The sequence below is a fragment of the Rhinichthys klamathensis genome, unplaced genomic scaffold (assembly GCF_029890125.1).
Source record: "Rhinichthys klamathensis goyatoka isolate OS25496 unplaced genomic scaffold, OSU_Roscu_1.1 h1tg000271l_1, whole genome shotgun sequence".
In the NCBI taxonomy this organism is placed as follows: Eukaryota; Metazoa; Chordata; class Actinopteri; order Cypriniformes; family Leuciscidae; genus Rhinichthys; species Rhinichthys klamathensis.
In genome coordinates, this window is record NW_026606791.1 from 450409 (window position 1) to 476477 (window position 26069).

The 26069-nt window shown below is 39.1% G+C and overlaps 2 protein-coding genes across 2 annotated transcripts in view; both read right to left on the reverse strand.

Annotated features, from left to right (window-relative positions):
- efna3a (ephrin-A3a) overlaps window positions 1-25402 on the reverse strand; it is a 104266-nt gene extending 78864 nt beyond the window's left edge. The window contains exon 1 of the mRNA XM_056268426.1: window positions 24708-25402. Within this exon, the coding sequence (XP_056124401.1) occupies window positions 24708-24817 (110 nt within the window). The 5' untranslated portion in view covers window positions 24818-25402. The remainder of the gene's footprint in view (window positions 1-24707) is intronic.
- The window catches only part of efna1a (ephrin-A1a), a 305299-nt gene that overhangs the window by 173750 nt on the left and 105480 nt on the right, over window positions 1-26069 (reverse strand). The window lies entirely within an intron of this gene.

Consider the following 26069-nt stretch of genomic DNA (forward strand, 5'->3'; position numbering starts at 1 on the left):
AACCAAATTGCTCTGCACATTGTAAACACAAACAGGTTTTGCTCCCCCCCCCCCAGGAAAAAAATTGGGATGAACCCATGAACAGTGCTCTATTATGCACAAATGACCTTTTTTTTCCAAACATCCACAATCGAGATGCATTGCATGCACTGCATATAAGCTAAATGATTGGTCACACACGTATGGAGAGACAAGTCGAAGGCCCCATCAATGGAAAGAGCAGAGATTAAACCTTGTGGATGTTTGTAAAGAGTAGACAGATGATGCCTAAGCTCATGTATTAACCATAAAGAAATTTACACATCAAGGCAGCCAAATGGATTTGTGATGCAGACCTACACGAGACAAGAGGCTGAAATGTGGAGGGAGCCTCGGCCGCAACCATTCTGAGCTGCCCTTGTCGATGTCGGGGATGGGGGGGATGGGTAGGGTTTGTATCGATCTCCGCTTGTGCTTTCTAGTCCAAGTTTAGCTGTGAAATTGGGCGACACTGAGAGACTCAAGGCAGCCCGGGCTTAATCAATGGAGATGAAGGTTTCGTTTCCCATTTCGCTCGCTCAAGGATGACACATTGAGCATAATTGCAGTCTTGTTTTTCAATCACTGAACAAATGTAGGTTGATCAGAGCGATGGAGTGAGCGCTGATGAAGGCTCCTTAGACCTAGAAATGAAGTAGACATTAGTTCCACCAACTTGTCTTCGAGACTTCCTACTCGGTTGCCCTTCAGTAGTAACATTGTATGTAATTTCCTATGCAATGACATCCCGTCCACACCATTTAATCTAAGCGTCTGGCGTCGAACTACATCGTGCCTCGTGCTGTAATGAAATGGATTTGCTTCGCTTGGAAGTTTCCACTGATTTTAACTTTCCTGGACGTTTGAAGTAGTCGCATTTAACTTCTGGTCGCCCCCGACTGCCACTAAAGGGAGGTCGAATTACATTTGTGCATGAGTAAATGTGCAAAACACTGGAGAGAGATTTCAATTTCCCTCTGATGTTCTCATTACTGTGCTGATGGCAGCCAAAGGGTCTGAGATCTTATAATTACTGCATCAATAGGCAAATTCTCAATTATAACAGAATAACTAATTATTACGTCAAGATTCAAAATAGCCTTTTCTTGATGAATTGTCTGAAGTGCCTCATTTTAACTCCGCTCAAGGGAGAGTCAGAGGTGGTTGTCTCTTTATTAAACTCAAACGTTTTAGACTTCAGGAGAAAGAAAATCTCAGACATGCCACCCAGCGGTACAGTCGTTAAAGTCACGCTCTGACAATGCAAAAAGAGATTCGAGCAAATGAAAATCCTAAATTACAGACATACCCTAAAAGTTGACACCTCACATAGTCCTGATTATAATATATTTGAAATGAGTTTGCTGTTGATGTAAAAATTCTGAGTATATTATTCTAAATTTGCCTGTCAAATTTCCTAAAGACTTCAATTTCACACACTGTGCTCTATTAAAGCAACACTAAGTAGGATTTTTTACCTTCAAATAATGTTTCCAAAATCGTTTCAGTGGTTCATCAAGTCGAGACATGGTGAAATGCACTTATGCCACCGCTTTGCGGTTCTTTATCTGCTATATCCACGCTATGTAAGATTGCCAGATCGGGTCGCGTTTCTGTAGTTCTAATGAGGTCAAATCCGCTTCCAACATGTAGGGCGACCGCAGAGGAAAAGTTCCTTGGTGTTGCTTTAAAGTCTCCCTTTAGTCAATAATTGTATCCCTTAAAACTCATCTTTGATCACCGAAATGACATATTTAAGACATCTTGTCTTAAAATAGCTTGAATGTAACTCTACACCCTTGCTTCATTTAGTATACGCGGTTCTTTGAATACGCAAATTAGCCCCGCCTCCACTCACTCACACCAGCTCAGAGATCCCCTCGTTGACGATCACACGTTGACCTGATTGGTTACAAGGTAGTTTGTGACGTCAGAAACACAACCTAGTGTTGACCTGTTGGTTCACTGCAGTTTTAAGGAGAAAATACTCAGCAATAGTGTTGACATGAATTTGTACATGGTTTGTCTTAAAAGCATATTAAAAAAACACCACACAGACAGATATAAACAACTTTAATAGCTTGATTTTCACCACAGGGGGAGCAAATATATAAATATTAGGGATACACAAAATATTACATATCTGACTAATACCCAATATGCCAATAATTATTTTCATGTAAGGGCCAGTATTTCTATACTTTTGTCTAAATAAATAAACACTAAAAACTAAAATAAATCAATTTTAATTGCTACAAGTGAATTTAGGCATCACAATTATAATAATGTACAGTATGAAACCTAGACATTCATCTTCTGATTAAAGATTATAATTATTTAATAATACTTAAATATTTAAAGATTAACATTGTTAGCATTAGATGAAAGCAAATGTCATCTAAATGTAAAAAAACTGAAATGATAATGTACAATTAAATAGCCAATGTACAATGAAAAAAAATAATCAGAAATCTCTGATGCTGTTACTGATATATTGTGCATCCCTAACAAAAATACATATACATACTGTGCATTGTGAAAACAGAGATTCTGCTACTTCTATGATTACACTAACACAGAATAAAATGATTAATATTCATAGAGAATATATATTAAAACATTTAGTATATTGTGTTTTCCTCAAGTAAACCTAATCGATTTGACTCCATGGATTGGCGACTACCATCACATTGCAATGTGTGAACATTTGCATCTTGAGAACAAAAGCAATTTATCTAGCCGGTGAAAATAATAGGTACCTCTTCAGTGTCAGAGACATACTGTACAATAATAGAATGGGACTTGAAGTTGTGGTGGCACTCCACTACAGCATTTGCATTCAAATCATTGAGTCTGGAATTGGCTTTACCTGTCAGGAGTGGGAAACCCATCTCTACAGGATTTGGAGCTTCGGTTAAAGGGGTGGTATAATGCCATTTGCACAAGATGTAAAATAAGTATCTGATGTCCCCAGAGTGTGTATGTGAAGTTTTACCTCAAAATACCCCAGAGATATTTTTATACCATGTAAAAATTGTCACTTTTTGAGGGAAAGCAAAAACACACTGTTTTTGTGTCTGTCCCTTTAATTGCAAATGAGCTGCTGCTCCCAGCACAGGGGGCGGAGCAACAATAGTTTGTGTCCTTGTACCTCACACAGACATGCACTGAAAATGTCAATGTTTATGTTCAAACCGGAGTCAGACAATAATGGACTCAAGAACAAGTGACAACATGTAGAATGCAACAGGACATTTCTGAATGGTTAGTTGATGAATTTATGTAGTTTATGTGTAGCTATCTTCTAGTCATTGCTTAGCATATTCTGTCATGATAATCTATAAATCGCGTTACCAGGGGAGGGGTTTATGTAAATTTTAGGGTTAGTGATGTCACTAACCCGGGAGGAATGTCGTGTAGTCCCTACCAGCCGTTTGTTGTAGTCCTTAAAAAGCGATTACTTTAAAAGCAAATATCTTCTTTGCTTTAAACTTTAAGTATTGTAACTTTGCAGATGTTGTTTATGCTCAAACAGCAACATTATACTAGCCTAGAAATCTAGACACACCCTAGCGGCAGCAAAAATTATTTTGCAGCCAGTGTGGTCTAGCAACTCTCCGTTGGCTTTCGAAGTGGAAAAACCAAACTCGGGTCAGGCCAATCACATTGTGTATAGAGTTGGTGGGCGGGCTTAACACAATGACGGCAGAGTTGTGACGGTTCTGCGCCGTGATTTCCATAGGTGATTTCCCTGCTACTTGAAAACGCATGGGACTCACTCAGCCACAGCCGTTTGTTGCTCTGGTTGGTTGTAGCGCTATCCTATTGCGTGCAGAGGGATATTAAAAGACAACCGTTTATCCCACCCCTTGGATTGAGGTATGCCAATTGTGAGTTCCCAGACCTAACATCTTGATGTAGGTCTGGCTTGCCAGGCTAACATTATACACTAACTAAATAAAAAAAGTGAAATCATAATCAACCACCCCTTTAAAGGGATAGTTCACCCAAAAATGAACATTAAGTCAGTAATTACTCACCCTCATGCTGTACCAACCCCGTAAGACCTCCGTTCATCTTCGGAACACAAATTAAGATATTTTTGATTAAATCTGAGAGGTGGATCACTCCTCCATAGGCTTCCTAAGGGAGTGAAACTTGACGGCCCAGAAAGTCATTGAAGAAAATGTTTAAATATTTCATGTGCCTACAGTGGCTCAACTATAAGTTTATCAAGCGACGAGAATACTTTTTGTGCGGAAAAAAACAAAAATAACGACTTTATTGAACGGAGGTCTTACGGGGTTGGTACAGCATGAGGGTGAGTAATTAATGACTTAATTTTTATTTTTGGGTAAACTATCCCTTTAAGTGGACACTCCATAACCTTGGAGCTGATGGAATACTAATGGCTTGGGATGGCGATTGATGTCAAATGTGCACTCACGTGCACTGTCGCTCGCCTTGTTCTAGAGAGACATTTCGTATTCTTCCACCATAAACATCCTATGGCACATTCTTGTCAGACTTTTTCAAGAATTGCACTGCAATGTGTTGTAAGTATAGTGGAATGCAGTGCCTTTACAGTTGTCAGATGACTAAGAACTAGGGATGCAACAATACAGCTAGCCTACGGTCCAATACATACCTCGATTTTTTTAACCACTGTTGATTTGGTTCTGATGGCTTGGCACATTGGAGTGTTTCTTTGTTATTCTATGCTTAGGCGACAGGAACAGTAAGAGGTTAAAGGGGTCATATAATGGTACATGCACTTTTACAAGTTGATTGTACTGAAATGTGTGTTGGCAGTGTCTGTACACAACCATTATATAATGATAAAAATCCATCCAGTGTTTTTGTTTTAATCTCCTTATATGTTTTCCCTTGCCTTAAATCGAGCCGTTCGAGCCTGTGACGTCACAAGCTCGCACCCCCCTCCCACGATTGTTGATTGACAGGAGCGTTTCAACACAGACCCGCCCTCGCTGATGAGGGAGCTGTCAATCATAGTCTGCGCGGCGCGGACCGGCGCGGTCATTGTTGATATGCTGGAGCACTGTCTATGAGCAGAATGGCGTCTAAGCGATTGTGGTGTTCTGTTCTTGGGTGTAATAACGAACACAGCAGTCATTTTAATGTTCCTAAATCCGAACCGCTGAAGACGCAGTGGCTGTGTTTGTTTTCGAAGGGAATATTCCCCACGAGCAACGTCAATGCTTTCATGTTTGCGCGAATCATTTCACACACCAGACTGCTTTATAAACGAGGATCAGTATAAAGCTGGATTTGCTAAGAAGCTGCTCATGAAAAAAGGATCGGTACCAGCTATTCGTGTTCCTGCTGAATCTCCAGAAGAACGGAAGTGAGTGTAACGTTTTATTAAACTTTATATTAATATATTAATCTTTGCAAATCGCTAGCTGCACGCTTCACAATGAATGCGTCTAAGGTTTAGACTCAGGGTACATTACGGCATGTTTTCTATGTATGACGTTCTCAATATAATTCATAATCCCACGTTTATAACGAACAACCGTTATGGTTATTGTGTTATTGAGTTAAAAATGGTGTACGCACAGAACAGAGAGGCGGGGTGAGCAAAGCTCATTATCATTTAAAGTCATATGCACTGAAACGGCGTGCTGAAAACAGAGCTGTTTTTGACCAGGTAAAATAAGTGTTTTCTTACAATACTAAAGAGAATTTTTAATTAAAGTATATTACAAACTTTTAATTTAGACCCTAAAGAATCATATTAGCTTGTACAAAAATGGCATTATATGACCCCTTTAAAGGATTAGTTCACTTTAAAAAAATAATGATAATTGATAAGGGCTTCAAACGATACCAGACGATGAATAAGGGTCTTATCTAGCGAAACGATCGGTCATTTAAAAAATAAATAAAAAAAAGTTTAAGTTTTATATGCACAAATGCTCGCCTTGCTCTGTTCTGTGATGACTCTGTTCTGTGAGACCTTTTCAACTTAATTGCGTATTACGTGACGTCACGAACGCGCATCACAGAACAGAACAAGGCGAGCATTTGTGCTTATAAAACTTAAACTTTTTAATTTATTTTTGAAATGACCGATCGTTTCGCTAGACAAGACCCTTATTCATCGTCTGGTATCATTTAAAGCCCTTTGAAGCTGCACTGAAACTGTCATTTGGACCTTGAACCGTTTTGGGCCCATTGAAGTCCATTATATGGAGAAAAATCCTGGAATGTTTTCATCAAAAACCTTAATTTCTTTTCGACTGAAGAAAGAAAGACATGGACATCTTGGATGACATGGGGGTGAGTAAATTATCAGCAAAAGTTTTTTTTAAAAGTGAACTAATCCTTTAAAGGGTTAGTTCACCCAAAAATGAAAATTCTGTATTTTATTACTCACCCTCATGTTGTTCCAAACCCATAAGTCTTTCATTCATCTTCGGAACACAAATGAAGATATGTTTGATGAAATCTGGGAGCTTTCTGTCCCACCATAGACAGCCTATACAACTGAAACTTTGACGCTTTAAAGTTCATAAAGAGATCGTAAAACTAATCCATATGAATTGAGTGGTTTAGTCCACATTTTCTGAAGAGAATCGATCTCTTTATATGATGAACAGATTTAATTTAGGCTTTTACTCCCATATAAACATTGATCAGCGAACCAAAACAGAAGCTCAACCGAACATGAATGACACATGAGAACGAACCTCTTACGGAAGCTCAAACGTGCTGTGTAACAGCAACGTAGCACACAAGAATGAACCTCATTGGTTACACAGCACGTTTCAAAGTTTCAGTTGTATAGGCTGTCAATGGAGGGACAGAAAGCTCTCAGATTTCAGCAAAAATATCTTCATTTGTGTTCCGAAGATGAACGAAAGTCGGAACAACATAAGGGAGAGTAATTAATGACAGAATTTTCTTTTTTTGTCAAACTATCCCTTTAAGGAGAAAGAAATACTATCTTTTTGCAATAAACTTTCTTTATTTTACTTATTAGCAAAAAAATCCACTTGTACATTCCTAGTGAATTGTATAATTTAAAATAAATGTATATAAAAATGAACACTGGCAGTTTGCAGCTGTTATCAGCCCATATACAAACTGGGGAACACATCTCTTAATTTCCCAATCGACATGTAGTGAACAGTCACAGTGAGGTAACTCTCGGTTGCCCACGAGGACCAACTTTCTGTAGTCAGAGCAAGGCTCTGTGCTTTAACCAATTAATCTACGATACTGTTGTGTTTCTTTTCATAGAGGTTGTGAATTATCTCGGCGCTGTAAACATTTACAAGACGGTAGTTCTATAAAATGCGGATCGAGCGATTCCATAAGGTGACGAAAGCCCACACCTCCAATCACCAAAAAAGGCTGCAAATCTTCGGCAATGAACAGCCCCACTGCCTGTTATTTTTTGTGTCTCTCGGAACTAGTTGGGTATGTATCCTGGAAGGAATCAGCGAGGGACTGTTGCTTTTTGGATGACTGGAATACCTGCTCTGCTATCCTGCTTTCAGACAGTGATATCATTTGAGTAGACGACACGTGTAAAACAATGCTTGCAAACAATCTTTTTTTTTTGTTACCGTTTTTTCTTCCTCTGCATTATGCTCAATGGCAAAACCAAAATGTCCCCACACATTTAAAAGAAGGTGGTGCTTCCTCGTACTGCAGCCTCCCTTCACCGCTTGCCATGGTAAATTGAGAAATCTGATGCCAGCATTGCAAGCATGGTTAAGCGCCCCCTAACTTTAGTGCATAGTCATAGTGATTGGATATTTATTTGCGGGGAGGCGTTTTACAACCGTGGATGTCGTACCGAATGGTTCAATATTATATTGAGAATTGTGGCATCCCTACTAAAAAAAAAAATACAAGATACGTATGGCTCTTTTGCTATTTTGTGGTCATCATGGCAAGTGCATACAGAATACCTGACCTTGTGACAAGTGTGATGATTGGGTAACAGTGCTGGCAGTGACTCTCTAGGGAGGCAATCAGAGGGACTCAAGGGAGTGATGTCACACACACAGGTACGTTTCATACAACAAACAGAGTCCACTGGAACATGTTTTTCTCTTTCACATGATACACCTGGAGTGAAGCAAAGACATGGCTCAAAACAACCCTTAAAAACAGTGCAAGTTTCATTTGGATGCAAACAAAAACAAGACTTTGAGTGAACAACGTGTCTATTCCAAGGCTGGAAATAGAAAAAGAGAGAAAAAAAATGTTTGGCTTTTAGTTCATGTCTGTTAGCTTTGAGTAAGCTTTTGCTTTCTAGAATGAGAGTGTCCCTTAACCTAATACCAGCAAGTTTGACTAGTACATTATGCAATTATGTAGTGTATTATGTAGTGTAATGTAGACTGAGACACTACACTCACCGGCCACTTTATTAGGTACCCCATGCTAGTAACGGGTTGGACCCCCTTTTGCCTTCAGAACTGCCTCAATTCTTCGTGGCATAGATTCAACAAGGTGCTGGAAGCATTCCTCAGGGAGTTTGGTCCATATTGACATGATGGCATCACACAGTTGCCGCAGATTTGTCGGCTGCACATCCATGATGCGAATCTCCCGTTCCACCACATCCCAAAGATGCTCTATTGGGTTGAGATCTGGTGACTGTGGAGGCCATTTTAGTACAGTGAACTCATTGTCATGTTCAAGAAACCAATTTGAAATGATTAGAGCTTTGTGACATGGTGGAAGTAGCCATCAGAGGATGGGTACATGGTGGCCATAAAGGGATGGACATGGTCAGAAACAATGCTCAGGTAGGCCGTGGCATTTAAACGATGCCCAATTGGCACTAAGGGGCCTAAAGTGTGCCAGGAAAACATCCCCCACACCATTACACCACCACCACCAGCCTGCACAGTGGTAACAAGGCATGATGGTTCCATGTTCTCATTCTGTTTACGCCAAATTCTGACTCTAACATCTGAATGTCTCAACAGAAATCGAGACTCATCAGACCAGGCAACATTTTTCCAGTCTTCAACTGTTCAATTTTGGTGAGCTCTTGCAAATTGTAGCCTCTTTTTCCTATTTGTAGTGGAGATGAGTGGTACCCGGTGGAGTCTTCTGCTGTTGTAGCCCATCCGCCTCAAGGTTGTGCGTGTTGTGGCTTCACAAATGCTTTGCTGCATACCTCGGTTGTAACGAGTGGTTATTTCAGTCACTGTTGCCCTTCTATCAGCTCGAACCAGTCTGGCCATTCTCCTCTGACCTCTGGCATCAACAAGGCATTTCCGCCCACAGAACTGCCGCTCACTGGATGTTTTTTCTTTTTCGGACCATTCTCTGTAAACCCTAGAGATGGTTGTGCGTGAAAATCCCAGTAGATTAGCAGTTTCTGAAATACTCAGACCAGCCCTTCTGGCACCAACAATCATGCCACGTTCAAAGTCACTCAAATCAACTTTCTTCCCCATACTGATGCTTGGTTTGAACTGCAGGAGATTGTCTTGACCATGTCTACATGCCTAAATGCACTGAGTTGCCGCCATGTGATTGGCTGCTTAGAAATTAAGTGTTAACGAGCAGTTGGACAGGTGTACCTAATAAAGTGGCCGGTGAGTGTATATCACAATGCACTGACTTTGTTCTAATTGTACATTGAATGTAACTCTACACCCTTGCATCATTTAGTATACAAGGATTCATGAAATGCAAATTAGCCACGCCACCACTCACACCAGCTCAGAGATCCACTCAATCAACTTTTACTCAAGTTACTGTAGTCAGCGCTGCACAAAGGTATCACTCTTTCCAACGTTAGACAGAAAACGGTAACTCATATTATTAGCCTTTAGCTTGACTACATTATCAAGCAGCTAATAATGTGTTGCTAATGTTACACAAACCATGTTTGCATTCGCCTTCTAAAAACCAGTCCCCTTAGAAACGCTTTGAACAACTCAGAACGTCAGTGGAAAAAGGCATATAGTTCATTATAACACCATTAGGGATCGACCGATATGGATTTTTTAGTGCCGATACCGATACCGATTTTTTCCCCATCAGCCTTAGCCGATGACCGATACGGGCTGCCGATTTTCTTGAGCCGATATTTGGAGCCGATACATTTTGCTCCCTCAATTTACATCATAAAAATGACATGATGTTAACAAATGTTACAGGTCTCAATTTAATAAAAGTAAGATTTATTTAACGTAAAAAAATCTATATTTAACAAATAGTAAAAACATGTGAGGTAGAACAAGAACAAGTAGATAAACAATATTTAACAAATATTAAAAACATGAGGTAGAACAAAAAAAAGTTCACTGCTGAAAATAAATATTTAAGCATAAATAAAATAATTACACTATTGCACACAGTAGCAACCAGCATAATAAAGTGCACAGTGCACACTGTACTTCATTTTAAAAGTAACGAACTATTTACTGCCATGGTTTAAATTTGTCTACATAAAATAAAATGAGCATGTCTAGTCTCTAATATCACTGCGATGGCGAGGGAGACACACACCACACGCGTCCAAACCTCAGCCAGGTGGTCGCAAAAAGCACGGAACAACGTTGGTATTACTTAATCCTATGACCAGTGTTCGTAACAGCTACCGTACGCATACTAGTGCTGTCAAAATTGTTCAAATGGCGTTTGTATATTCCCTCTAAAAAACATACTTGAGCATATCGTCGTGCATTTGGTCAATGACGCGCATTACGTCATTAACAGGACAAATTAATACAAAGAGACATAACTAATAGTATTAAGTAGCTTATTTGAGTTTAAACATATTTGACAACGTATTACTACAAAAAAAAACGAGTAAATCAACTAATGGCCAAGACCGCAGAGCTCACTCTGGCTCGCCCGGACTCGCAGGCGCACTCTCTCTCTCTCTCTCTCGCACTCACCCTCACGCTCTCCGCGCATACCGGTTTAAATGAACAACAACAAACAAATGTTGAGTGCTGATCAAGAGTTTTGTGCAAGCAATTTAAGGTATATAGCAGGCTTCATTCAGTGATTGAAACAAATACATTAATTGAAGTTTCACAGAACATAGAACCGACACTGAGCGCTCCGAGCGAGCTGTGCTGTGGTAACGTTAGTCTGCTACCGCGGGCGTGTTTTTCCACATTCGAATATTAATTTTCACCTTCAAAATTCAGTTTTTTTTAAACTATTCGAATATATATTCGTATTTAGAATATTCATTGACAGCCCTAATGCATACTGAACGGATAGCCTACAGCTATTTGCAGCTCCCTAAATACAATGGCAAGCAAGCAGTTTTATAGACGAGTCATTCGCGTTTTCCATTTGGACCCACAAACTTGCTTAGCTATATAGTTGCAACCACATAACAGTTATAAAGCAACGTGTTTCCATTTTCAAAGTGTTTGACAATATTTCAGCAGTCAAACAGTTAAAAGATGCTTTGAAAGTTTAAAAGTTACCGTTATCTTGAAGCGCAGGTTGCACTCTGCTAGTGGGGGAGGGACAGTGCAGGGTCTGCACGTGAACTGCAGCGTCTCCAGCAGCACAGAGCTGCCTGTGGACGCCTGTCTATAAATAATGCCGGGAAAAAACTAACGGCGAACGCAGCAGCCGCATATCGGCCGATTCCGATACACGTAAAAAACGCAAATATCGGCCCGATATATCGGCCGGCCGATATATCGGTCGATCACTAAACACCATCATATACATAATTCACCCGCTATATTGTTAAATCTACCTGATTTTTCATATCAACAGAAAAATAAAGCAGGATATTCTGGCTTCTCTCCCTGCTTCACAGCATAGTAATGATGATATGCTAAAGCCCGCCCGCATGTTGACGTGATTGGAAACAAGGTAGTTTGTGACGATAGAAACACCAACGATTTCAAACTGTGTTTTTGAGACTGTCTTTGGTTAACAGCAGTTTTAAGGAGAAAATACTCAGCAAATGTGTTTACTTGTGAATTTGCACATGGTATGTCTTATTAAGCATATTAATTAAAAACACCACATAGACATATAAACAACATTAAAGGCTTAAAAAGAAAGAAAGAACGAACATTTTCAATGGTTTGTTGCCTGAAACATCAACATAATGCACTTCTTTCCCTCACAGCCTAGGTTTTGGTCACATAAAATTAAGTACTTCTAATCCACCCAAGGACCATAATACAGTGATAAGAAGGTATACAGCTATTGGGGCCATGAGCCTAATCATAAAAACAGCAATTGCAGACAACAAAATGCTCATTATAAGCTTATATATACTATCCTGAACAAACTTCACAAGGCTTTCTTTCTGTTAGCAACATAAAGTGGATAGCTACAATCATATCAAATGGAGCTGTACAACTACCCGACAGAAGCACTAGAAGTGCTCTAAGGCCAATGCAAGTAGTCCATTTAATGGTTCAATTATCTAAAGGCACTATCTTAAGATCTACAAAATTAGTTTTAAAATGATCACTAGAGATTTTTTCCCAACACTTATGGAGCACAAGGTCAGTCAAACTTCAGCCTCTACTTGACTTGAACAAATCCCTGGAAAATGGAAATAAGGCCCTCATAAAACCTTATACTTCCACTGACCCATGATGACCAAATTTTCCACCCCATCTATGACTTCCATCTGACTATCTTTTTTTTTTTTGCTTTCCATCTCTCATGCATTCTCACTTTTTGTTCCTTAGGAGTCAGAAGGGGGTGACCTCAGGGTAGAGTGTTTGATAGAGGCAAGCTTTGCACTCTCTCCTCTCAAATTCAAATCAATTCCTCCTCTCTTCCCACTCCCGCTCTCAATTCTAATTGGTATTTCTCCCACACTGTCACATTGAAGCAAAAAAAATGAATTTGCGCATTGATTATCACAAGGCCCGGAATCGACCGCTCTTCAGCCACCCAAAGCCTCGTATTTAATGGTTATAAATTTATTTGGAGGCTAGAGGTCCTTCCTGCATTCAGCTTGGATCGATCACCTTCCCTTTCCTCAATCTGACTTTCCAGAGGGAACACCGAGAAATTACGCAGCAAGCCATTGGTTTTACTTGGCAACGGCTGTAGGCATGAGTCACACCGTGGCAGGGAATTCACAGAGGTCCTTACGGACTGTCATCCTCCATGCCGAAAATAAAGAGAAGGTACAGGTTGGACACATACATCCACCGAACCGCTCTGCGTATGCTTCTTCAGACAGCAGAGGCAGTCTTTCTCTTTATGTATGCAGTAGGCACAGGACCAGGGGGATGATAGGCACATATGTGTCATTTCTACAGGAATGATCCAGCCTTGTTGGGAGCAACGGGAAAACAGGTTATCGTGCTCCCAGCAATAAAGATTGACTCAAGTACATCACACATCGATTAGAGTCGCGATTGATTGGAATGTGTAGCAATCAAGAGAAACAAAGAGAACACGTGACTGGTACACATACACATTTCAAAATAGGCATTTCCTACTTCCTCTGTGGCCATAGTAATTCATTGGCAATGAATGACTGAATAATGAATGCTGGAATAAGGTACATTTGATATGCAGAATCAGAGAGACTTTGCCATCATGCCAAGCCAGATGGACAGACTTGCATGTAATCAGCTGGCAAATCCACTTGTCTTTTTCTTTTCTTGAGACCGCAGCCACCGCATAACGGCGACAGACTAGCACAACACATGCTCGCTTGCCTAAATGCATCAATCCACTTAACTAAAACCATGTGGTTCAATAATTATCCTCAATTTAACCTTTTCCAGGAGAAAAATACCTCTAAACCTCATTCTATAGCCCCCATTTCCAATTAATTTTCTAATCTTCACTGTTGCTCCTAATTTCTCAGTGTTAATTAATTTGCCAGTCTCGGTTTCTTTTAACATCTTTTGAATAATTCCTTGCTCCAGTAATCTTTTTTATTCCTTGTTCCATTCCATCGATAACTGACTTTCCTCTTGTTCTTGGGCAAAAGAAAAAAAAAATGCTCAAAGACTGAAATAGATTTTTATCTACCTGCACAAATTGAGTCCCTTGGCATGAGGACTGACTTGAGGAGCTAGGGTTTGAATTCATTACATTTTTTTAAACATCCAAGTAAGACATTTGAGGGCATAATACACACATACATCCTTTTTTGACATTACATATGTTGAATCAAAGTTACATCATTCAAATCATAAAATCACAGTATTCAACAAAAGAAATCCTTACACATAAACATTATGGATAAGCACCCACATATTTGGAAGTGACATCAAAAATAAACCAAGAAAAAAAGAATTGCGCAAATATATAAGATTATTATTATTTTTGTGATTGAAGTGCTCAACACAATGTTTTTTTACTGGCCTGGGTTGTGTTTCTCAAAAGCATTGTGAGCTATGTTGATCGTAGAGACCATTGGCAGTGGTTCTACAATCTACTTTGGCTTACGATGCTTTTGCTCTGACGTCGGGCCAGTGGTTCAAATTATTACTTGCCTTGACAATTTTCACTGGCCCCCACTACAAAAAAGAAAGCCCAGAAAGCACTTGAATAAGCTACTGCATTGAGTTCTCTTTCACATCTTCACGAATTCACGCAAAATTAGGTAAAAACACCCGTCATTGCGAGTATCCTCGTAACCGTAGTTGGCTAATTGTGAACTGTAATTAAGCGAACATAAACAGTTGAGAAATAAAACGCGTGTTTAACAGTATATTGGATCCGTAAATTCGTTCTTAAAGGGACAGCAGCTTAATAAACCCGCTGCTGTGTTTTTTATGTTAATCAAACCACAAAGGACAAAGAAATCCCTTACTGCTCAACTGAATGACTTCTGTGAATTTAATGATAAAAAGTGGTATCGGTGCATCCCTATTTTAAATGCAAATGAGCTCCTAAAACAATTACAAAATATTAAGTGCTATACTTACTTGTTCTGGACATATAACAGTTGAAATCGACCCATCTTTCAGAATCAACTTTTCTGCAAATCCAGCATTGAACTGACCCTCTTTTTGTGAAGCAGTCCGGCGTAAAATGATTTGCACAAACATATAAGACTTGACCTAACTTCTTCAGCACATTTTCTTCATAAATTAAATTCATCCCCTATGTCCTCAGTGGCTCAGATGAGGGGAGTCTATGGAGACTTATGTTCATCTGTACATCCAAAAACAGAACATGTGTAATGTTCAGACATTATATCAATAGGTGCTATAGCAAGGATATAAACAAACAGCAGAATATGTGCAGCTCATTCAGGGCGCTGTTGCATTCTCAATATTTAGTGATTTAGCCTCAAATACAGGATATCTTTATTCACTTTTACAAGCAGGTATTGTTCGTTTCCCAATGAATGCGCTTCTCGTGTGTAACAGTGATTACGTATTCAGCGTTCGCTCGAGCTGATTTGCTGAAATCAAAATAGGGAGGGTAATGGATGAGCGCCAGCCAATGAGATTGCCGTTTTACACATTAGTTCCACCCACTACTGGAGAAACGACAGTCGTTCCAGCCCTGTAATAAACTATAATGTGTTATGATTAAATATTCATATGTCTTAAGCTAATTTGCTGGCTCGATCGGGCTAAGTTCTGTCAACTGTCCTGAGCATCGTTCACGCTGGCCATTGGGCAGTCCAGTCCTTTATGTCGGGCCCTAGATTAATTGCGGTGGCATTTTGTGTGGCACCCTGTGGTTTGTACATCAACACTCTACATGGTGGCTTTCAGTCTGAGACGGTCATAGCACTAAAGACTAAATTTGGAGAGAGATGTGAAAACAGCTAAGTAGTTAATGAAGCACAACTGATGAAATGGATGGCATGCAGGGATCTTGAGACATGCTTTTGAAAATTGAACTATTTTAACTCAACAGTGTCTTCAATATGCAACAGCTCTGGTATAAAAAAAGAAGCGTGCATCTGATGAAAATTGACCAACAAAATAAAATAGCACAAAGAGAATTTGTTCAATCGCCCAACGTCCCATTGCAGCTGATTTATCTGTCCGGAACTCAGTCAAAATTACAAAAATGAACATCGCTAAAAACTAGGCGTGTGCATTAATAGTCTAATATTCATTCTGTAATATTTATTCGAAAAAAAAAATACTATTCAAATTTTGCTACATGTTGCTCTGATGGCTGAAAATGCAGTGAATCCATGATACATCATCCTAAGCTTAATGAAAACTTCATGATTAAAAAAATAGTTTTTTTAATTTTGAGCCCAAATATTCTAATACAATATTTTTGAAAAATGCCAAACCCTACTAAAAACTTTTACAAACTTTTGTACTCTTTCCTGAACTATACTGAACCCCTTATTGACCTGTATCTGAGGGTATTGTAAAGAAGGAAAGCATTAAACCAAATTGGCATCTTAAATTATTCAAGAAACTTAAAAAGCCATAGTTAGAATAACACAAGCTTATTCTACATTATTAGGGCTGTGACGATACACCTATCTCCCGATTCGATACAATCATGATACTTGGGTGCCGATACGGTATGTATTGCGATTTTTTTAAGAATTGCGATTCTACAAGTATTGCGATTCGATGTTGCAATATATTGCAATTTTTTTTAACACTAGACCATGGGGAAAAGCTAAATCATGCAATACAGACTGTACATGATATAAAAGATGAGTCATATTTACAAAAACAAATCACCACATCTTTCTGACTTTTATTTCAGAAGCATCATACAAAACTACATTCTCTTGAATAAATGATTCAATAACAAATACATTTTTTAACAGTAACTTGTCGCCCCTTATAAGTGGAGAAACAATGTAATCGATGAATGCGTCAATTTAAGCACCAAGTTTCTATCAAAAGCTGATTTACTCTATTTTGATCGCTATCATAGACATCAGTGTTTAAATTTGAACTTTAAACTTTTATCCCAGTACTTCTATGATAATTTTAACTATTGCATCACAGAAATAATGATACTATGAGGTTGAAAAGACTGTTTGTGAAGCGGTTTCATGACAACTCTCTCCGGGTCAGCGGCAGCGCCAACACAGGTTTGAATGTTGCGATATGATTTTGTCAGTTTAATAGACAGATGGATTGAAATATCACATGGGAGTTTGAATCGAGATCAGATTTTTAAAGATGAATCGTGCAGCACTATTGTCTTATCTCTCTCTCAGCATACGAGTAGCGCGAGGGCTTTTCAATGCATTCAGTCTCGTGTCTCTTCCACGCATCCACTTGGGATATTACGTCACTTAACACTCATAGATAACGACACATTTCATCCTCTGTTGGAACGAAAGTGCCTAACTTCTGTCAACCTCATCTACGAGCAAGGACAAAAAAAAAAAAAAATCGATTTTAGAATCGTAAAAAAAAAAAAAAAAAAAAAAAAAAAAAAAAAAATCGCGATAGCTAGGTGAATCGATTTTTTTCTCCCAGCACTAATACTTACCAGAGCAGACATTTTTTTGTTGTCAGCAACTGTTCTCTGCATGTGACCTTGTTTTACTGAGTAAGTTTTGTCTGGGTTTTTTTTTTTCATTAATGGGATATATGTGACTGTAATGAGCTGCAGGAGGAAGCCTCCTGCTCGGCTGGTCATTGATCACTCCACCCAATGCCTCCATTTCCCAGGGAAGCCATTTGTCAAGATGATAATTTGCTCGGTAGCACAGAAGATTGTGCACTAAATAAAAAATAAAAAATAAACTTTCCTAGGCTTTCCCACTGTTTTTTTCCCCATCCACTAGTCCTGTTTCATCTTGTTGAAAAGAAGAAAACATTTAGTCTGGTCTAATACAAACCATCCATAAGGGTAGCATCATCACATTGTCACCTCTAAAATTAGATTTTGAGCTTTAAAAAAAAATCTAAAAGCTTTGTTTCAGATCATACCACAATTACATAAAAACATGAGAGCACTGTGGCTGCTCAAATACATCCACTGCCTATAATGTCTGTTAATGGCAGTATTTGAACACTTCCAAGTTAACTACCTCAGTATGTTTTTGTGGTCCACCAATCAATTAGGCCTACTTTCAAGTGAATAATAAAAAATAATAATAATGAAATCAGATCTGGGACCTACGGCACTGCATATTTATTATTTCTCCCTCATTTACACACCTGATTTAAATCATCAGCTTGTTTGCAGTGAGCTGCATGAACTGAACTTGGTCGGTCAGATAAGGGAGACATATAAAATGTGCAGTCCTGTGGGTCTCCAGGACTGGAAATGATTTAGCAGATGCTTTTCACATGCAAATTAATGCACATACAGTCGGTACATTGACACAATTCAAGACTAGTGCTCACAGAAAGATTGTTTTCACCCAACTTGGGCCCTGAATTACAAAGACCTGCACATGTAGGATACTAATTCACCTGTACAATGTAACAAATTGCATACAGTGGCTATATTGCAAGTTATTTTCTTGAGAATAATATTTAAATATATTATGCAGATAGACACACCCATATTTAAAGATGTTTGTGTGTATGGCACTATACAGACAATGTGATATTTAATTTATACCCAAAATAAATCTGCATTCAAGTCAGTCAAAACTTGCACACACTGGGGGAGAGATGTGCACATGGAACCTGACAAAGAGAACTGTAAAATTAAAATTAACTCTTTTTTTCCCTCTTTTTTAAATTGTTATAGTGATTTTTATGGCATTTTATAGTACGCCATTATTGGGGATGATCACAACGCAACTAAACAACACATTCCAAGCAAATCGTCTAATTTACGTAATTGTACAAGTCAAAATCTACAAATGCATTCAAAACGTGCAATATGTTCTCTAGCAACTGTTCACTTTGAAGCAACTGATGTCAAGATGTTTTTTGTGAAGTATGTAAATTTAATGTAAAGTTTCTCTTCAAACAGGTGTTTTAGCACAGTAACCACAGGTGTCATTCATCACATTAACTATAAACAAGTTTCATTAATAAAATGACAATCTTAAAGTATCCAAAATATTTCAGTCTTCATTTTGTTTTAATATTTTAAAACAAACTTGTACACTATTTTGCTTTAAAAAAAAAAAGTGTGCTATATGGCACTTGATTTGACATGTCACTGTATATTGATATTTTGATTCATTTTTGTGACTTGAGTGTCCAAATCCTTTTCATGGCCACTGGATTGATTTTATATTTTATGTTCCAAAACATATTTTCACTTTAGCTTTTGTAAACTCAGACTTTGTAAATCAGAGCCGTAGCTGGTTTTAGCAGGAACAATAAAGTCATCAAGTCTCACAGCTACTTCAGAGGTAAACAATTACAGGAAAGAAAAAAAAATTAATTCAGCAACACACCACAAGCAAGAATAAATTCACTACAAGCTGGTTTCAAATTCTTTTGACCCAGCTCTTAAAGGTCGCAGTGCTGCAGCCTGTATGTTCGTTCTTTCACAGCACATATTACATTTCATTTAGTCTTTCTTCTAAGGTAAATCTCCCCTTACATAAGCCCTTCACCGTTGCCTAGAGCTCTGAGTGCGGTCTGAGAGCAGGGCTTTCATTTGTTATCATCATGTTGACAGAGGCTGACCAATTAAAGGGCCCTGCTCTGATACCGGGCCGTGACACCAACCTGGTGCTGGGTGCAAGAGGCCACGGCGCCACAGGAAATGTACCCTACGGCCACCTTGCTCAGCTACACATGTTCCACATCAAATGTTGCTAATTAGCAGAGAACCTGGGAGCTGCAATGATTTAAAGGGATAGTTCAACTAAAAATTAAAATTAGCCCATGATTTACTCACCCTCAAGTCATCCTTGGTGTATATGACATTTTTCTTTCAGACGAATACAATCAGAGTTATATTAAAACATGTCCTGGCTCTTCCAAGCTTTATAATTGCAGTGAATGGTTGTTTCTAGGGCTGGGTATTGACACAAATTTCACAATTCGATTCGATTCGATTTGATTCAATATTGATTATTTTGGATATCAGGTACAATACATGGCAAATTTTCTCAAGGAAAACAAATCTCTTAACTAATACTGTAAACTATGGGAGTCAGTTGTAGCCTACTAGGCTTCATTAGCCTACTATAATATTGAAGGTAAAAATTAACTGATTTGTAGCTATACAAACACTTAAATTACACTTATTTATTTTTATAATAATAAAGTTATATGAAATATAAACATTTAAATGGTGGCTGTCATAAAAACTTGCCAGATTTATTCAAACATGTATTAAATATCGAAGAACATAACAAATTATAATGAATATGTAATATGGTGCATATATTTAGCAAAATGCTCCTCTTTAGAGTTATGTTTTCTAGCTGACTAACGAGTTTATGGTCACATATGGTTTTTCTGAGGTAAATGTGACGTTACATGACATTGTTTACAAGTTGTTTTACTGACGTCTTTCCACGGTTGAAAGTCTGATTTAGCGATTCCATGTGACATGATACGGATTTCGATAAGTTGTACTCTATCTTTTAACACACTTTCAGACATTCATTCATGTTTATTTCGCGCTGTAACTGGTATTATTAAGGCAGAAGTGGAGATCATATGCGCTCCGCGCTGCTGCTTCTCTTGAGCTGAGCTGAGCCAGAGCGATCTCACGCCACAGCGCCAAAACGGTATTTATGTTTTTGAATTTCGTAAGAAAATGGACGTAATTTGAAATTTGAGACTTTATTTAGTATCAACAGTAACAAAGCACAAAGATTATTGCGATTTATTGGATGGGATGCGCGCTACAATGTTCCATTCATTCATCAAATGAAAACAGGATGGCTAATCGATTCTTGAGATTTAAGAAGCGATATCGGTTCGTAAAAATGAGAATCGATTAATATCGAGAAATCGATATTTTTTACCCAGCCCTAGTTGTTTCTGTTTTGAAGTCCATAAAAGTGCATCTATCCATCATAAAAGTGCATCTATCCATCATAAAATTGCTCCACACTGCTCCGGGGGGCTAATAAAGGCCTTCTGAAGAGAAGCGATGCGTTTGTGTTAGAAAAATATTCATTTCATTAGGCTATAAACTCGATATAGCCTAACTCCGATTGTATTTGCCTGAAAGAAGAATGTCATATACACCCAGGATGACTTGAGGGTGAGTAAATAATGGGCTAATTTTCATTTTTGGGTGAACTATCCCTTTAATGCGTGTGTGTGTGTGTGTTAGGTTGTATTTTTCCTGTCACTCGCGTGCATGAACGTTCTTCTCGTTCGGCTTACAAGTCAGTTTGATCCGCATAAAGTACATTAGTATGCGTACTTGTTTGCAAGGGACTTTGCGTGTGTGTTGGACAGAATGCAACTAAATGACTTTGTGTGTGAGTGTGTGTTCCATTAGCTGGGACAGCTGTAATGAGCTTGGGTTGCAGTGCCAGTGCCAGCAGAAGCTGAGAGCGTTGCCTCCTAATGGGGCCGTGCAGATGCAATCAAAAGCCCAGCCGTGTGCTACTGACTCATCCTCACCATCCGAATCAACACCCTATACATGTTCCTTTCAGTTGTTTACACATATCTGAGGCCCTCCGTGCAAATTTCTGTCATATTACACCAGGCAGTCACGTTCTTTCTGACTTCTTCCAGATTTGGCATTTTCCCCAGACACATCATCTCACATGATTGATGATCCTCTATTCACTTGACTTTACAGTGAAATTTCAAACAGACTCCGTGAGCAAGGTTTTCTCGCCGCATCTATGAAAGCGCTTTTATCAGTCTGCTCTTTTATCTGTCTCGGCGATGTGAGTGCCAGGATGCGGAGTGAGAGTGATCCCGGCTACTTAAGCCCACATAAAGTGCTCTACCGGCTCCCCCGCTAACTTGTCTACCTCAGCTGGACCGAGCGTAAGGCGCAAAAGGAGGTTCTCACCTAGAACTGTGACAACCCACTGGGCCATAAACACTCTCAAGCCCTTGAGGGGCTCATGGGAACCGGTTGGTTGGGAGATTGTTGCTCCAGTTTGTACCATGCCTGCATGCGCTTCTGAGTAGTGTGTGGCCCGAAGCTTTAAGCCTCTCAGGACTGATCTGGGATCAGTATTCATGCCGTAAGGCCTCAGAGAGTTCCTCGGCTACCTGCAATCTGGGTCAGTTTACGCATTATTTTACAGATCTTCTCCCAGTGTGGGAGTAGAAATAGACTCTGTACTAACAAAGACATGCAAGGTACAAACTCCCTGACACTGCCTTCTGAACATGCACAACTCTTAGACTACGGCTACATTAATCCGGATACATTTGAAAACGGCGTTTTCGTTTAAAAACGCTTTCTGTCCACGCTAGTGTTTTCAGGCGTTTTACAAAACTTTCTCATACACAATGAAACGTTGGTTATTGCCAGCCCGATCTCACGGCAATTCGTACGAATTTTACGAGGTGGCTAATTCGTACTAAGTCATACGACCTCACTCGTACAAATTCGTATGATTTTACGAGTTACCAAATTCGTATGAATTCGTACGAATGACCTATCCCTGACCCCGCCCCTAAACCTACCCATCACGTGGGTTTAGACAAATCGTACAAATTTGTACGAGTGAGGTCGTATGAATTAGTACGAATTAGCCACCTTTTAATCACTCGTACGAATTGGTCGTGAGATAGCGTTGGTTACTGCGCATAGGTAAAACCTCACTGAGATGAGAAGTTATCGCACAATTTTTCTGATGGGGTAATTTTGTTTAGCAAAACATCTCACCATTGTTCGGTCACCATATGTTTGGTCTAAAACGCAAATGCTCATGTATTGCCTCAGGACAGCAAATGTGAGTACATTTCTCTGTCATCTTTGCAGGACTATGATATGAAGAGTGTGCAAATTAACATTTTAGCAACAGTGTGAAAGTAAATAGCACATAACAGGAACAATACCGGTATAAACATGAATATCTATTTGGTACAATATGCATCACATGACTAAATTTACATCATCGTTTTTAAATAGGCCTACCTCCGTTTTGACAGTCCACAATACAACGCCGTTTTCAAATGTATCCACTTTGGAAAAGTTCAAAAAAGTTTGTTTTCATTAATAAAAACGCCGTCTCAGTGTGGACGGAAGGCCAAAACGGAGAGCAAAAGATGCGTTTTCAAACGAAAACATATTAGTGTGGACATTAATACACAACAATAACCGCTGAAACATTACTAGTTCACATTAATATCTATTCTTCAGAAAGACTTGCACTTGCCAAGACTCAAAAACAAAACATCTCAAAGTATATTTAGCTACTTTTCTTTAATACCTTACATATACATACACAAACCTTTCACTATTCTCAACTGCATAATCATAATTTAAACAATTAACACTACTGACTACTGAACAAAATGAATGAAAGTATTCTATACAGCCAACTTTTATCTAGCTGTATAAATAAAGATAAACAGACATCTGTAGACATCGAACCAAAACTTGCATTTAAACACAAAGGATAATTAAAGGTAATAGATAACAGTCTCAACAGAATGTGACACACAGGGAAACGTGTGACTGCTGTGCACTTTGAAGATGCTGATAATGAGGACCTGGGTATTAATGAGGCTCTTCTCATCTTTTTCTACACACACACACACACACACACACACACACACACACACACACACACACACACACACACACACACACACACACACACACACACACACACACACACACACACACACACACACACACACTTAATTGCTGCTGCAGCTGGTGCTTGTTGGGCCCATAGTTTGCTCTAGAGAATTTTGAGTAGCCTAATGCTGAAACCATGTTTGGAGTGCAATGCTCGCTGACATTCATGACACATATTCGGACCCTCAGTTTGAATATGAGAAATACAGCAAGAAAAAACCCACTGAAAGTGATACAGAAGACGAGAAGAGGGCGGGTAAGTAGAATATAGTCAGGAGATAAGTGGATGAGATGAATGCAAATAGACAAGAGGTGGGGGAGGGAGGAGCTGCTCGCCCTCCCTTTTATCAGAGGAGAGATAAATGTGATTAATCTTAAGATAATAACACTAAAGGCACAAGACTTCTCATTCATCACCACTACAGTTCTTGTAATTACAGGCAAAAGAAATTAAACTGAAGAAAGGCTACAGTATAGAAGCTCTCCTAGACAAGGGGACAGGGCAGCAGGGGAGAAGAAAAAATATCTGTGGCCAGATTTAAAAAAAGAAAAGAAAAAAAAGGGCTGAAATAATGATTTTCCTCCCAGATTATTTAGCTATCCAGTCTCAGCTGTCAGGTAATGTGAATTATCACCTATCAGCACACAATCAAGTCCTGTGATACTAAAATAAATAAATCAGTCTGGAGGCTGAAGCAAGCATGTCTCAATCAGGAGACACTTCATCAACTTCCTGAGCGCACGAGTCGAAATGTACAGCACGTGACCAGAGTGGTGTCCACTAAATCAAAACTCTCAGATAAATCTCACGAAACCTGTCAAGAACATGTTCGGGTTATACATCACCCTAAAATTTTGTGTGTGTGTGTGAAAAATACTAACGTTAATACAAGACTGGTTTGATCCTAGCCTATGGTCAAATTACGCTAATTAAAATCTGGGATGAAAATGTGCTTAATTGCCATAAATAGTCACATTACACAAAATCTCAATTGTGTTTAACGTAGGCTAAATACTGTGTCCCGGACATACTCGTGAGATTCACCTATCTTGTCAACCGTCTTACGGGACCTAAAATCCCCCCACATCCGACGTAAAAAAAAACTTATGAACCCACTTACTGGAGGTTTGAGCTGTTCCAGTACACGGCGTGACGGTTGTTCCCGTGGACCGGGCGCAAGTTCGCCCAGGCAAGCGCGAGGAGGTAGAGGGAAACCGCCGCGAGAGCCATTATAATATTCCTGCGTTCACGTGCACCTGCAGTGGTCTCTTCGCCTTCTTCGACTCTCAGTCCCCCAGTCCCAAGCAAAACTAACGCTTTTTACAACATTTCTGCGACTCAGCAAGTGGACAGACAGTCACAAAGCGTTTATTTGGCGATAGTGCCGCAGTACGGCTAGTTTGTTCAGTCACAGACCTTCGCGCTTTCCCGAATGCAACTCCATGGCAGAGAGACGCTCATCCAAGGCATCCTGAGCAGGTCTGTTGGAATTTACTGAAACAAGTAACTGAATAATTCCTTTTTAAAAACAAAATCCTCCACAAGAGAAGAACAATGGTACGATAAACTGTCGATGGACGGTTGAGACAAAAAGGAGAGTAACTACCTACACGTCTTCAGCGGCAGGTGTCTCTTTGGTTAGGTGACTGACTGGCGTCGACTGAAGAAAAAAATAACAACAGACTCAATAAGTGTAAAAAACGATTCTGTCAACTCGCAAAGTCATATTTTACGGTCACTGAACTTCTGTGAGCTTCCCTCTATATGCGTTCACTGTGGGTTTTGTCCAAACACTCACATGATGCCAGTAATAGGAAAAGTAAGGCAATCATAGCCTAGGCGTCCTCACTGACACTCGTTTTTTTTTGCTCCCGCCACATTATATGATTGACAGGTTGCGGTTGCCCGAGTGGCCACGCCCCTGCCGCCCACTCATCTAATAAGACCTGTATATTTTTAATGATTTGCAAAAGGTAAATAATTATGATTTGTTTAACTGTTTGTCGAGATGGGGTTTTTTTTATTGATTTGGTCATTTGTTGTCCTTTTTTTCTAGTCAGAGTTTGGATTTGATATGTGGGTCAATGTTAAATAATAATATCTGAGATGAAATCTTTTTTTTTTATTTGATTATTTCTGGACAGTTACACCACCTAAACATTTGATTAATTATTATTTTAAATCCCACAAAAAAATAAAATAGAACATGTTCATTGTAGATGACATGTAATCAAGTCATTATTTGTATGAATCATTTGTACAGAGGTAGGAAAGTGAAAGTGCGTTCAGATCCATTGTTTGCTTAAAATTCTACTAAAGCTGGGTGCACAATGTATCATTTTTTATGAATATTGCGAATCCTAAAGGATTAATCTGATCCTTGACCAAAATCTGTAGTAATTCATCACTAGCTCGACATGTTCGCTGACAGCCGGTGAATGACTATTGCGGCCATATTTCACTTCCGGTGAAATCCTGCCAG